Below are 13,805 nucleotides of genomic sequence, written 5' to 3' on the forward strand. Positions count from 1 at the left end.
ATTCACTTCCTGTCCTGATTGCTACTGAGTCAACGACAGTCCAAGAAAGCTACCTGGGGCAATTCTATTAGTGTGAACCCTCGAAAGTTCCTGACAAGCCATGTTGCTCTGTATATCACTATACCACACTATATCACTGAACTACCTCTGTCAAAAGGACCAACAACCATATTGGTGGCCTATTTCATTCCCTGTACCTGCTTACTCAAAGCAAAGGAGGTGGCAAGTCACTTTTTAGAAAATATTTTCCACCTATATGAATTACATGAGCATCTGGTTTCTGATCAGGGGCAGGAAATCACTGCTTAGTTTAGATGGTACTCTTAACAGGTTTGGGGATGCAACTCCATCTTTCCTCAGCCATCATATCCAAATAGACAGGTAAATCTGAACTTGTAAATGCTATGACCAAAAATATCTCTGTGGTTATATCAATTATCAAGAAGACAACTGGATTGAGCTTCTGGCTACAGTGTTTGCCTACAATAATGTACAATACATCTCCATAAAGTTACCTGTTCCTAGTTAATTATGGTTTCCACCCTTATTTCTTTCTTTTGAATTCCTCTAATTCATCCATTGTAATCCAAGATCAGTTCTCATAGAAAGTGAAGGCAACCCACCAAGTCCTCCAAGACCAGGTACAGGAGGCAAAGAACTTCATAATCAACAACCTACTTGCAGACTTTGTGTGAATTTCCACCTGACATTTGTTAGTGCAGATCCAAAAAAACCTAGATGTCCAGTTCCCAATTCTTTTTTCCATTGAAGTAAAGGCTTATCACCTGTAATCATCAAAATGCACCCAGTCTTCCCTAGATCAGTATTGATTCCCAACGCTGCAGCAAATATTCATCATCCAGATGTTCAGCTTCCATCGTGTGTCATGGTAGATTGTGAACCTGAGTATTATGTGGCACATATTTTGGACTCCCATTGGTATCAACACTGATTACAGTACTTGATGGTCTGGAAGGGAAATGGTGGAATGTTCCTGGGAGGACGTACCACAGTTGGTATTTCAGTTCCATTGATGATAACCCCAAAAGCCTGAACCCTCAATTGAGGTTGAGGAGATTGTGGAGAGGGGGAAACTGTCACAGCTCATGTGCTCAGTGAAACTTGACACTCAGTCTAACTATGTAGAATAAATCCCTTATTTAAAAACTGGAACCTCATTTAAGACACAACCCTGAGCCATCATCCTTCATTGGGATTGTTCGATCTGTGGCTGCTGCATGATGTTCATTTAGATTCTGTTTATGAAATTTTGATCTGGACTTGCTGACCATTCTGATCTGGATTTCTGCACTGGATTCTGCACATTCCTGTTAAAAGCAAAACCACCCTGAGAAAGCTCTTTCAGAGGCTCTGTTTTGATTTTCATTTGTTGCCTGCTGATATCTCCCTGAATTTGAGTAAACTGTTAATTTCTTTAGCAAATGTGTATGAGTGTATAATTGAAACACACTACTACTGGGTTTGGGACAAACAAACCAGGTTGAAACAGTGCGATAATATTTCTATGTATGAAGATATCAATTTGTCTATCTGAAAATCTGATGAGAACAATAATAGACAACAATGGAGGGAAAAGAAATGAATGTGTTATTTCCAGAATTAATCTAATGTAAACTCCTATAGAAGATAATCTAAACACTTAAAGATATCTTAGAAATAAGGAAAATAGTTATCACTTATGCTTTTGCTAATAGAGATCAGATGTTAATTATTAAATAGATTAATAACACTCTATTACAATCCCAAACAATGTCAGGTAGAACTCTGTTTGATTCTGCATATGTAAACTCAGTACCATATAATAGATAATTTAATAATTTATACCAATAATTTAATGATTTAAAATTGAATTTTCATGTCTGGTTTTGGAAAAAGAAAACAATACAACAATACAGCAACCAGTAATTAAGTCTGGATCTTTTCTTTTCCTCTCGGACAGAATGAAAAGTTTTAAAGTTTTAAAACTATATTTACCCTGTATTTCATATCACATACAACCAAAGGACACCTACATATTTGATAGTAAAATGCTTCTCTTATTTCAGTTGAAACACTATAAAATAATGGTAATGATACCAAAAATTTTATAACCTCAGTATTAGTATTGTTATTTAACAATGGCACTGAAAAAACAATCTCTAGAAATGTCATTTCACAGAACATTGCACCAATATTCTGTTGTATATCATACTGAGCATACTGAACACAAAACACGACTGGCATTTCTAACGCAAATAAAAATGACATGGATAACAGTTTTTAAATAAGTTCTGTGTAAATATTTCTTTAATACTAGAAACAAACTCATTTCAGATAAAGCATTACTTTTGTATGTTTTCAAAAAATATAGCACCAAAAATATAAATCTACTTTTGCCAATCACTGCTGGTTTTTTTTAGTACATTACTACTGATACCATCAAAAAGTATAATTTCATTTATTTCAGCGATGGTACAAATTAGATTCATTATTTCTATTATGCAACATGATTCAGATTCAGAAATAAGGTCCTTCCATTATTCTATTTTTTATTGTATAATATCTTTGAAAACAAGTAAATAATAATTCTTTCCTTCTCTATCAGATATTTAATATTTATTTTAAAACACATCTGCATGATAACAAATGAAAGATGGAGGATTATATGAAATATGCTAAAATGGATAGAAGGATGGCTACTTACCAACAGGACGAGCTGGAGATATTACAATGGTGTGGTGAGAACATAACAAAATTAAAGAAAAAAAAGAATTTGTCAGAATGCATGATGTGTAATGCTATGCTATATGTGGATAATTAGTTGAACATTATTCATATATAGCAATCACAATGAATAATTCCCTTCTACTATTTATGATTTTAAAACTACATTGAGAGATACATATATAGAATTTGATTATATAGAATTAGTGATCTGATTACTTTTGTTAGGTTCATATGATAGTATTAAATTTCATTTCAAATATTTAAAGAAAAAGAGCTAAATCTGTAGAACTTTTTTTATTTAATCCAAACTCACATACTGGAAACTAGTAATCCAATTAAAAGAAAAAATAGTATCATTATTTTATTTAAATGCCAATGGAGCTTAACCACATTTAGCCAGGATTTGAGTAAGCTTGGAGAAAGCTGAAAGTATGTGGTGAATATGCGTGTGTAGGCATAATATTTTAGTAACAAATAAAAAATGCTTGTTTCCACATTCATGGGTTGAGATGATAAAATTCTAACAAACAATTTTGAATAGCCAAAGGGATTTTAATGCAGAATGTCAAAAAATGCAATTGGGTAAGACTTTTTTTTAATATAACTGATTAATGGGATTTTTTTTAAAAAAAAATGTATGTTAACTTTGAGTGTCTTCAGAATGCAAGAGTCTATCATGGCATTAGATTGTCATATTAAAAGTGTTTGGCTTATGCAACAGCTCTTACTTGACTGAAGGACAAGCTTAGGTCTGCGTGAATTATTTTGTAGAAGAAACAAAGAAGTTAAAGAATGAATCACACAATATTGTTAAATACTTAATTATTACATTAATTATTCAGTTGCGTCAAACTTCACCAAATAAACTTGTAAGTTTCTTTAAGATGTGTAGCTTCCTGTTTTTACACAAAGCAAATTCTAGATCGCTCATTTTGATTATTTTAATTTTTTCTCTATGATTTACACAATAAAACACCACTTTCAATTATAATATTTTAGGCTGCAAGTACAAGAAATGGGATTTAAAATGTTTTGACATGATATAACCATAATTACTTACAAACTCCTAATATAAATATTTATTGACTGACTTGCCACTTTCAGAAAAAGATATGTTATTACACATTTATAATTAAATTAGGACATTGACAAACCAACAGCGTTTAAAATCAGTTAACTTTACTATTATTTTATGTATATATTTCTAAAGAATAATATTCTCTAGTATCTTTCTATATCAAAGGAGTTTGGAAAAAATAATATGATTCAAAGTATACTATTTCCAAGCACAACTGAGTTTGTGTACATCTAATAACACTTCAGTTGTTAAAGTCACTATTTTTCATAACAGAATTGTCTGGCAAAAGTTATAGACGGCATGATTTTATTTGAAGTAACTCAGAGCTTGTATAATTAAGCTTGTATAATTCAAATAGTTCATGGAAGAAGACAAAACAACTCAAAGATGCTCAAATACTTTAGAGATTAATGTTATCTGTTATATTAATAAAATTATTGAATTTCTAATAAAATTTTATGTGGTGCATGTTTTCTATGAAGTAAACTAGCTTAAGTTCAAAAGAAATATTCATAATCTGGCAGTTTCAATGATATAAGGCAGATATAAGGCAATGATATAAGGATATAAGGCTGGCAAACTGACAGCCCGCGGACCGGGTGCGGCATCTGGAAGCCACGCCCACCCCATTGCCGGCAATGGCAAAATAGTCCCGATATGTGACGTCGTGAGTTTGACATGTCTGATATAAGGCATGATTTAATATTACTACAATTCAAAAACAATAAAAGTTCTGTAATTGTTAAGGAAAGCACTATACAAAGTAAAAAAGGAATTTAAAACTGAGCAATTTAATACTGGAACTTTCTTAAGTTTTGATTTTTAAGATAAATTCCATTTGGAACATGAAATAAATCTTCTAAATTACTTTTACTAACAATATCTGGTGAATTATGAGAAAGAAGAAGGATCCGAATTTGTATTTCAACTTCATTATTTAATTGCTTGCCAAAAAACAAAAACAAAAACTTTTATGTTCAGAAAATTTGGACACTGCAGAAAGATTTTTCACAATTATATTCCTATAACACTAATTCTTTTACTTTAAATAAAATATATATAAAAAGGAGAGCAGTCAAAACACACAATAAAAAAAACTGCAATCGTTTTTATTTCAATTACCATGATTTGTAATCTTTGATTTAAGGAATAGTGTTACTTAAGAATTAATCACTACATCTTATTTGGATTAGACTTAAAATAATGTAGAATTATTTATATAAATTCTACTTTATTATTTTTGCTTTTATTACAGAGTGAACTGTACAACATAATTGCCTTTCAGAGAGTTAGACTGACCACAGTAATTAGGTTAGAAAACCAACAAGTACTAAAATCTAGGTATCTTTACTAAGAGAGATAAATCAGTACCTTATCAATGTTGATGATGTTTGAATAAACAATAATCATTTTATAGTTATTTTACACAAAAATAATTTATGGAAAGTTTATTTTATATCTATCTTTTACCTCAATTATGAATCATTTATCTCACCGCTGAGAATATTATGGAACTATAATATATAGCTTTATTTTTTCTGTAAGTAGACAGGTTTCGTATACAATTTGTAGGTAGATATTGTATAAACTATAATAGTTAAAAAAGAAAAAATATTACTGTCACTTTTATTTTTATCATTCCCAAAACCTGATTTCAAATATACACTGTTTGACTTTTCTATTTTACTTTTATTGTTTCAAATGTGTATATACCACTTCGACTGTGATGAATATGCACTATAAATATTTTCAAATTTAATTTGTTGAAATGAAGCTTCAGCAAATTTAACAGTTTTTTTGTAAGAATACATCTATCTCTTAAAGGACTATTGTGAAGGCCTGTTCTTAAGACTGCATCAAGTATATAAGATAATTCATTATTATATAAGTTTTTAGCATAGGAAACTATTAAGGAAACTATTATTGTAAAAATAAAGCATAAAATCTCATCAATTAAATTAAACCATATTATGCATTAAATAACATAAAGAGAAGCTGGCATTTCAGATCATATTCTAATAAAGCAGTCCATATAAACTCATATGATATAATGGGGATGAATGAGAAAAACCACTTGTGAGCCAATTTTTGCAGTTCTAGTGAATCTTTAGCACATGCTGCTAAAAAGTGAAACAGTGTCTGTATGAAATCCATTATTATTTATACCTCTATTTTTATGTTTGTGTGCGTGTATACCCATTTATAAAATGACCTCCAGCTGCATTCATTATCAATGAAGTTCACAGCTGGCAATGAGAAAAATACACAGGAAAAGGAGAATGAATATAATTTCAGCATATCCTCTAAAAAGAATCTGATCTGAATGCAAGATGTATTGTTAATATTTATATGATTTATAGGGTATTCTACAGTGAAAATATATAATGAAATCTACATAAGGCTTTTGTTCCTCAGTATCTCTTACACAATAAAATTTCTCTGTCTCTCATACACATAAATTGTAAATCCATTTTGTTTTATACATGGTGGACCACAAATCAGGATCCGTAGGCCAATCACAACAGATATTTTGTCAATTTTTTTTACAGAAAAAAGTTACTGTACTTAGGAATTTTCAAAAGTCCCACATCATAAAAAACAAGTATTTAGAAGAAAATGGCAACCAGTTCAATCATTTATACAATATACTGTCTATTGGCTCTCCCTTATGTATACTGCTCAAAAAAATAAAGGGAACACAAGATAAGACATCCTACTATTAAATACAGTACATTGTGTTGTTTAAGTGTTCCCTTTATTTTTTGAGCAGTATATATACCTTGATATTCTCTACTTCCTCTTCTACATCAAACAAGATCTATATTCTGTATGTGTGTGTCTGTATGCATATATGCATATATGCATGTGTGCATATATACACACAAAAAACATACACACACACACACACACACACACACACACACACACACAGAGGAAATGACTGAGTTATGGTTGAAATGCTGAAAGCTGGTGGTCACAGTTTACACAAGATATTTGCAAAACTATACTTGACATGCCTCAGAGAGGGAAAAATACCCGATGTATGGGAAAATGCTTATACACAAGAAAGGGGACCAAGATGATTTAAAGAACTATTGCCCAATAAGCCTTGTTTCTGTCATCTACAAAGTTTTCACTGAGATAATAGCAAAAAGAATACTGAGAACAATAAATGATAAAGGAGCAAGCAGGGTTCAGAAGTGGCTATAGCAGAATGGATCGCATCCAGGCTGTATAGCAAGTCATTGAAAGGCACAATGAGTACACCATGCCTCTGTGCATGGCTTTCATTGACTATGAAAAAGCATTTGATTCAGTATTGCAGCAAGCAATATTTAATGCATTGCTCAGCTAAGGCATAGAGACTGGTTACATAAATGTACTACAATCAATATATGAAAAAAACAATGGTAATAATTTGCATTAATGATCTTAAAGTGGAAATCAACATAGAACAAGGTGTATGACAAGGTGATACAATATCACCTATCCTTTTCTTAGCCCACCTTGAAGTATTTCGTAAACTAGACTGGGCAAAAGATGGAATAAAAATCAGTGGCACCTATTTAAATCACTTAAGATTTGCAGATGATGATGTCTTCTTCTAACAAGACCCAAAAGAGCTACAAAGACAAATTCAAGAGCTTAAGGAGAATCATTTAGCTTAAAAATAAATCTGAAAAAGAGCCAGGTTATCTTTAATAAATTCACCAAAGAATGAAAAAAACTATATCTGGAGAACAACTAGCCGTAGTAGACCACTACATATACCTTGGTCAATTAATCTCAATGGAAGGTGATACATAAAAGGAAATTGAATAGCATGTTAAATGTGGTTAGTAGGCAAGCTAACCATAATTTTCAAGAACAACCTCCTTCTATGCCCGAAGAGAAAAGTTTTCAATCAGTGAGTGCTACCTGCTCTAACATATGCCAGTGAAACATGGACACTAACCTCACAGTTGATACAAAAGCTACCAGTGGCACAAAGAGACATTGAAAGATACATGCTCGGCATCACAAAACAAGATAGAAAGACCTGTAAATGGATTAGAGAACAAACAAAAGTATACAATATCATCGAGAGTAAAAGAATTGAAATGGAAATGGGCTGGTCACATAGCAAGATGAACTATGGCAGATGGACCAAAACAGTCATAGATCCACTTGATAAAAAGCATCCACGAAAGACACCTAAAAGAAGATGGATCGCCGACATCAGCAAGTATTGCAGGGCCAACTGGCAAAAGAAAGTTCAGGACCGTATAGATTGGAAACATGAGGAAGAGGCTTTCACTCTACAGTGGATAGACAATGGCTAAAATGATGATGATGATGATGATGATGATGATATATGTATAGTATAGCAGTCTCATCTTTGCACATTTTCCTCCTTCCTCATACATACATCTAATTCTTTCTTGATTCTTTATATATTCTACTGGTCTCATATATTAAATTTACTGTGAAAAACAAAACTTGTACTTCTTGATGACTGCTGCTTTATAGTCACCTGTTGCTGCATGGTCAGCTGTAAGGAATAAAACTATAAACTATTTTTCATGTTTCTAACCTTAACTTTTTCATGGCAGTACTGAACTTCATTTGGATAAGGAGATATATAATTTCAGCTGTATTTGCTACTGTTTCTTTAAATGTGAAATTGTGAATATTTTCTTCAATGTTCTTATTGATAAGATTTCCAAGGTACTTAATTATACAATGCTTATAAAAAATAAAGTCCTTTTTATTGTCTCTTGGGATTAAGTAACAAAAAAGGATTCATGAGTTTTAAGAACTTTCTCTTGCTATAATAAATGTAACAACATCAAAATCGCTTTTTAATCATTAGAAAGTGCATCAAAGTCAAAAAAAGCTTTTCTGCATGATATCCTTGACAGCTACTATCAGTGATCAAAATAAGCTACAAGCAGGGTTGGTTATTTAAATACAACTGTATCCTGTATTCTAAGAGATAATCTTCAGTCACCAAATAACGTGTCCAAATATGTTACATGTAGTGTTTTTTAATAGTTTAATACTCACCTCGAACTGTAAGAGTTGCAGATGTCTCAACTTTTCCAACTCTGTTTTCAGCTATGCATGTATATGTTCCTTCATCTGAGCTCATAGCCTTTTTAATGCGCAAGGTATAATCATCTTTGATATCATATCTGCTTTTGGAATAGAAAAAAAAATTATACCAAGTTTAATTTTTCACCTGGAATGCTGTCATCATTATTCTAACACAGACACATCTCTAGAAGATAATTTATTATATGAAATGACATAATTCCACTAAAAATTAATCTTCATGACATTTTTATTGAACCATGTACTACTTAAAGCTTTATAGCCATAAAATTAGTATGACTATGTTCATGTCACATTAAAGACATATTAGGCATATCACTTATTCTGTTCTAAACCATTACAATCGGATAGCACTGTTATCGGTATATAATATCCCAAGTTTTATTCTGATCTAACAATATGAAATATACCTATCAAAACATTTCAGCTCTATAATAACTTAACAAAGTTTCATTAAGGGGAATTTTAGACTTTAAGCAAGCAAAGTAAATGAAAGATCTGTAAGATTTCTGTGCATGCAAATGTTCTCAGCAAAATATACTAGAGCAAATGTCTTTAGGGAAAATATGGTATCTATTTAAATTATTGAAAACGATTTCTTTAAAAAATGTTTTGTAAACAAGATGGCTTTATTATAAAATGAGACCAGATTGGTCCAATTTCTACTATAATAGTTTTCAAGGAATACAAAGTTATTTTTATTATCAACAACTTTTGTACTAGTAGGAATAATATAAAGTTTCTGAAGTTTGTGTTACATTTTCCTCAAATTTTTTGGTTTAAGGTCAATGGGAATTATAGATTTTCCTGTAAAAAATCTATTATTATTTTCCCAGGGAATCAGGTTATTTTAATGTACAGGTTTTTTTTTAAAAACACATCACATTTTTATTAAGATATATCTAGCACAACTGAAATGGCATACTACCTATTACTAGCCTTAAAAGTTATCATTGAGAAGGGTGGACTTTGTCCTTCCCTGAGCAGATAAATTCTATTTTTTATTCTTACATACTTACAAACTATATAACAGCATATGGAACTAAATATTCCACTACAGATGATGTCATATTTATATATGCCCACCAATTATTCACTAAATATTTTCAATTTTGGACATGATATTAGAATGACATTATAATCTATTCTTGCTTTAGTTAGAGCAAAAATGATCTGTTCACAGCAGCCATTCTCGTATGTTATGGAGAAAGAATAGAAACTTTTAAAGGGAATACAGTGAGGCTTTAAAATCATAGAAACCAAACAGAAGCCAGAATGAATCAACAAATGAGATACGGATTGGAAAGTATGACATAAGGATATTGATAAAGCTGGGGACATTATTCTTTGGAATGCCAACAGGACAGTATTATCAGAACATTGTGGAAAAATGTGAACAATAACATGACAAATTCTCATTAAAAATTAAACAGGAATCGGTTTATCTGACCTACACAAAAATAGTCAAGATTGCCATAACAATGGAGATGTTGTATAAGACTTACAAAAACAAACACATGTAGAAATTGGAAGCTTAGTAGTTCATTCGTTATGTTTATGTTTCATGTATGTGGTTCAGACTAATTATAATTCTGTGAGATTAATATTTAAAATAACAAATATGGAATATGTATCTCCATGCTTACAATTTTTTCATGTATGTTATCAATCCAGAAGTAAATTACTCCCAGATGATATTCTGCTCTGTTATTTTTCACAATGATTTTAATATATTTATGGCTCAGATTCATGGTATTAAACTGAAAATGTTAGTTCAAATTCTAAGCAATTGGGGAAAGAATAGCTATAGCCACAAAATTTGACAAAACCTTACATAATACACTTGAAAAAGAATACTAAACTGTGAGTGATATAAAGAGCTCATAATCTAAGGTTATATGTCGTTCCCTGTTTAAAAAAATAGTATATTGAGATATAGAGAAGTGATTGTCTTCCACTATGAAATAGGTTGTGGCACACATTCATAAGGGTACTTAGAAAATAAAAGCAGCATATTATGAAGTTATTTATTTTGCTTAAATTAATTGTAATATTTAGTTTTAATTTAGTTTTACAAGAGACTGTGAGGGATTTCTGAATTAGAAATTATTATATCAATCAGCAAGTGACTTTTTAGACAGTCTGATGTTGAGTAGATTTATCTCAACGTGAAATGTGGAAATATTTACTAGTTTGGGATAATTATTCTTATTATTCACAAATGTGAATTTGCATTAGTCTTAAAGCAAGATAGGTTGTTTGTAGTGGGGGGAACCTGTTTCATAGGACAGAGTACTTAATTAACTGTTAAAAGAAACAATACAGCTTAATTTGTCAGGAATCAAGGAACCAATTTCATTTTATTTAATTTTATGAATTAAGACATTACATCAAATTCAGTTATTCATGGCTGAATGAACTAATTAAGTCATATGAAATTATTAAGCATGTTTTAGATGCTTAATGCTTTACTCTTTTTTAAAACACATATTTGTTTTACAGTTTTCAATTATAGCTCAGCAGCTTAGAACAAGGTTGGTCATTTGTACAGCTCCTTTACAATATGGCAGTATCTATTGTTATTAATAATGTACCTTGTGAATAAAGAAAAGTATAGCATGTAAAATGATAAAATATCACTAACTTTAAAGTCATGGATTGATAATGTGCAGTAGCAAGTGCTCAAATAAAGAAGCAACAGAAAAAGTCTTTACATTTTCCTTTACATTCTTTTAAGAATAAATGAGATAATTATATTGAGTATAAAATAAAGGTAAAGGTTCCCCCGCACATGCGTGCTAGTCGTTTCCGACTCTAGGGGCTGGTGCTCATCTCAGTTTCAAAGCCGAAGAGCCAGCTTGTCCGAGGACGTCTCCGTGGTCATGTGGCCGGCATGACTAGACGCCAAAGGCGCACGGAACGCTGTTACCTTCCCACCGTAGTGGTCCCTATTTTTCTACTTGCATTTTTACATGCTTTCAAACTGCTTGGTTGGCAGAAGCTGGGACAAGTAACAGGCGCTCACTCTGCTACGTGGCACTTGGGATTCGACCCGCCAAACTGCCTACCTTCTGATCGACAAGCAATGCAAAAAAAGCTTTCCAAAACCAGCACTCGCTTTGGCCTATATACACAACCATATACACAACCAAAATAAGTTTGTCTTTCATATTTTTTCCTGATTTTTTTTTACTTAGCCTTTAAATTTATAGATGCATGCAAAAAACTGTATATTTACAAACATGAATATTAAAAGTCTTGAATTAAAATATGAATTTAAGAAAATTTTTACAAAATATCCTTGTAATGGAAATCTTTTAAAAAAATAAAATTTAAAGATATATGTTACTGTATATTTTTGGTGGGGAAGAAAGGAAATCTGAATCCCAGGAAGAACTGTAACTGGAGTAAGCATCTTAGTCAAGATTATCTCTAGTTCTCAGAAGATGGAAAAAGTAGGGGGGCATAAAAAATCAGAATTGCAAGATTCTGTTACTATAAACCTATAAAATAAAGCATTAGCATATGTAACTTTGGTATCCTAGGCTGGTCCTTGGAAGATTTACAGGTAGACTTGAGTTAGTATTGTACTCTGAACTATACAACTGAACTGTTTTTCCTAGCATAGGTAAAGGTAAAGGTTCCCCCGCACACGTGTGCTAGTCGTTTCTGACTCTAGGGGCCGGTGCTCATCTCCGTTTCAAAGCCGAAGAGCCAGCGCTTGTCCGAGGACGTCTCCGTGGTCATGTGGCCGGCATGACTAGACTCCAAAGGCGCACGGAATGCTGTTACCTTCCCACCGTAGTGGTCCCTATTTTTCTACTTGCATTTTAATTTTATTTTATTGCATTTTATTTTATTTTCCTAGCATAGCTCCTTCTATTCTTCCTAATCATATATTCCTGATTTTGTGTGTCTGTGTATGAGATAGTCACTCTTATGAGAGTGACCATTTTTTATTTATTTGGGTAGCAACCATGTGTAATTGAAAAGCTTCCAGGAAATTCTGTTTTTTTTAAAGTCATTTGTCTGACTTATTTTTCCCCAAAGTCATGAACCATGGAATTTCTAGTCAAAAACCTCTGTTCTGAAAAACCATTACATAAAATTGCCAAGAGAAGAAGTATTGATTTCAAGGAAACTTATTTGTACATAGTTGTACATTAAATTTATTTGAATTGACATAAACAGTACTATCTGATAAAATAAAATATATGTAATAGCCATCATGCCTCAGTTACTACTAGATTTCAAAACATTATAAAACATTGCATAAGAATTTTTTTCAGGAACTATTTAAAAAGTAATTTAAATTTAAAGGAGTAGGCCAAATGTTGTCAAACTATGCTTCTTTTAAAAATGACTGGAAAATATTAAAATATAAAAAAACAATGGTTTGTAGGTCCAAAATCCCATTAGGGTCATAATTTGGGAAGAATATTAACAACCCAATTTTGAAAACTGCATACCATATGGGTTTTAATATCTAAATGCAATTAATATTTTCATATAACTGTTTTAGCAAACAACTTGTATTGCGAGCCAGGGAAGAAAATCATTAAAAAGCATAAAATATTAAAGATAATATTTGTTAATATTATTACAAATGGACAACGAAGCAATAGAATACTTACATCCATGTACTACTATTATATTTATACACTTTAGAAATCATGCTTTCATCAATAATATGTTTATTAGCAGAGCTTTAAAATTAATACCAAAGAATGTTTTTGTAAAATAATTTGTTATGGAGTTTTCTGTTATCTTTATTGCAAATGACACCTACCAAATTCCAGTAAAGGCATAACTATTTTTTCCCCAATCCTCTTAGAAGCACATTCATCTGAAACTTATATTACTTTTTGATATTGTAATTCAGCCTTTAAGCACTGGAATTTTAAAC

At 31.5% G+C, this 13,805-nt stretch overlaps 1 protein-coding gene across 1 annotated transcript in view; it reads right to left on the reverse strand.

Moving 5' to 3' along the window:
• ROBO2 (roundabout guidance receptor 2) overlaps positions 1-13,805 on the reverse strand; it is a gene marked incomplete at both ends in the record, with an annotated part of 380,266 nt that overhangs the window by 123,025 nt on the left and 243,436 nt on the right. Inside the window, 2 exons of the mRNA XM_083362547.1 lie at positions 2,705-2,716; positions 8,852-8,979. Coding sequence (XP_083218673.1) covers positions 2,705-2,716; positions 8,852-8,979 — 140 coding nt within the window. The remainder of the gene's footprint in view (positions 1-2,704; positions 2,717-8,851; positions 8,980-13,805) is intronic.

The sequence above is a fragment of the Vipera ursinii genome (genome assembly GCF_947247035.1).
Source record: "Vipera ursinii genome assembly, chromosome: 4".
Classification (NCBI taxonomy): Eukaryota; Metazoa; Chordata; class Lepidosauria; order Squamata; family Viperidae; genus Vipera; species Vipera ursinii.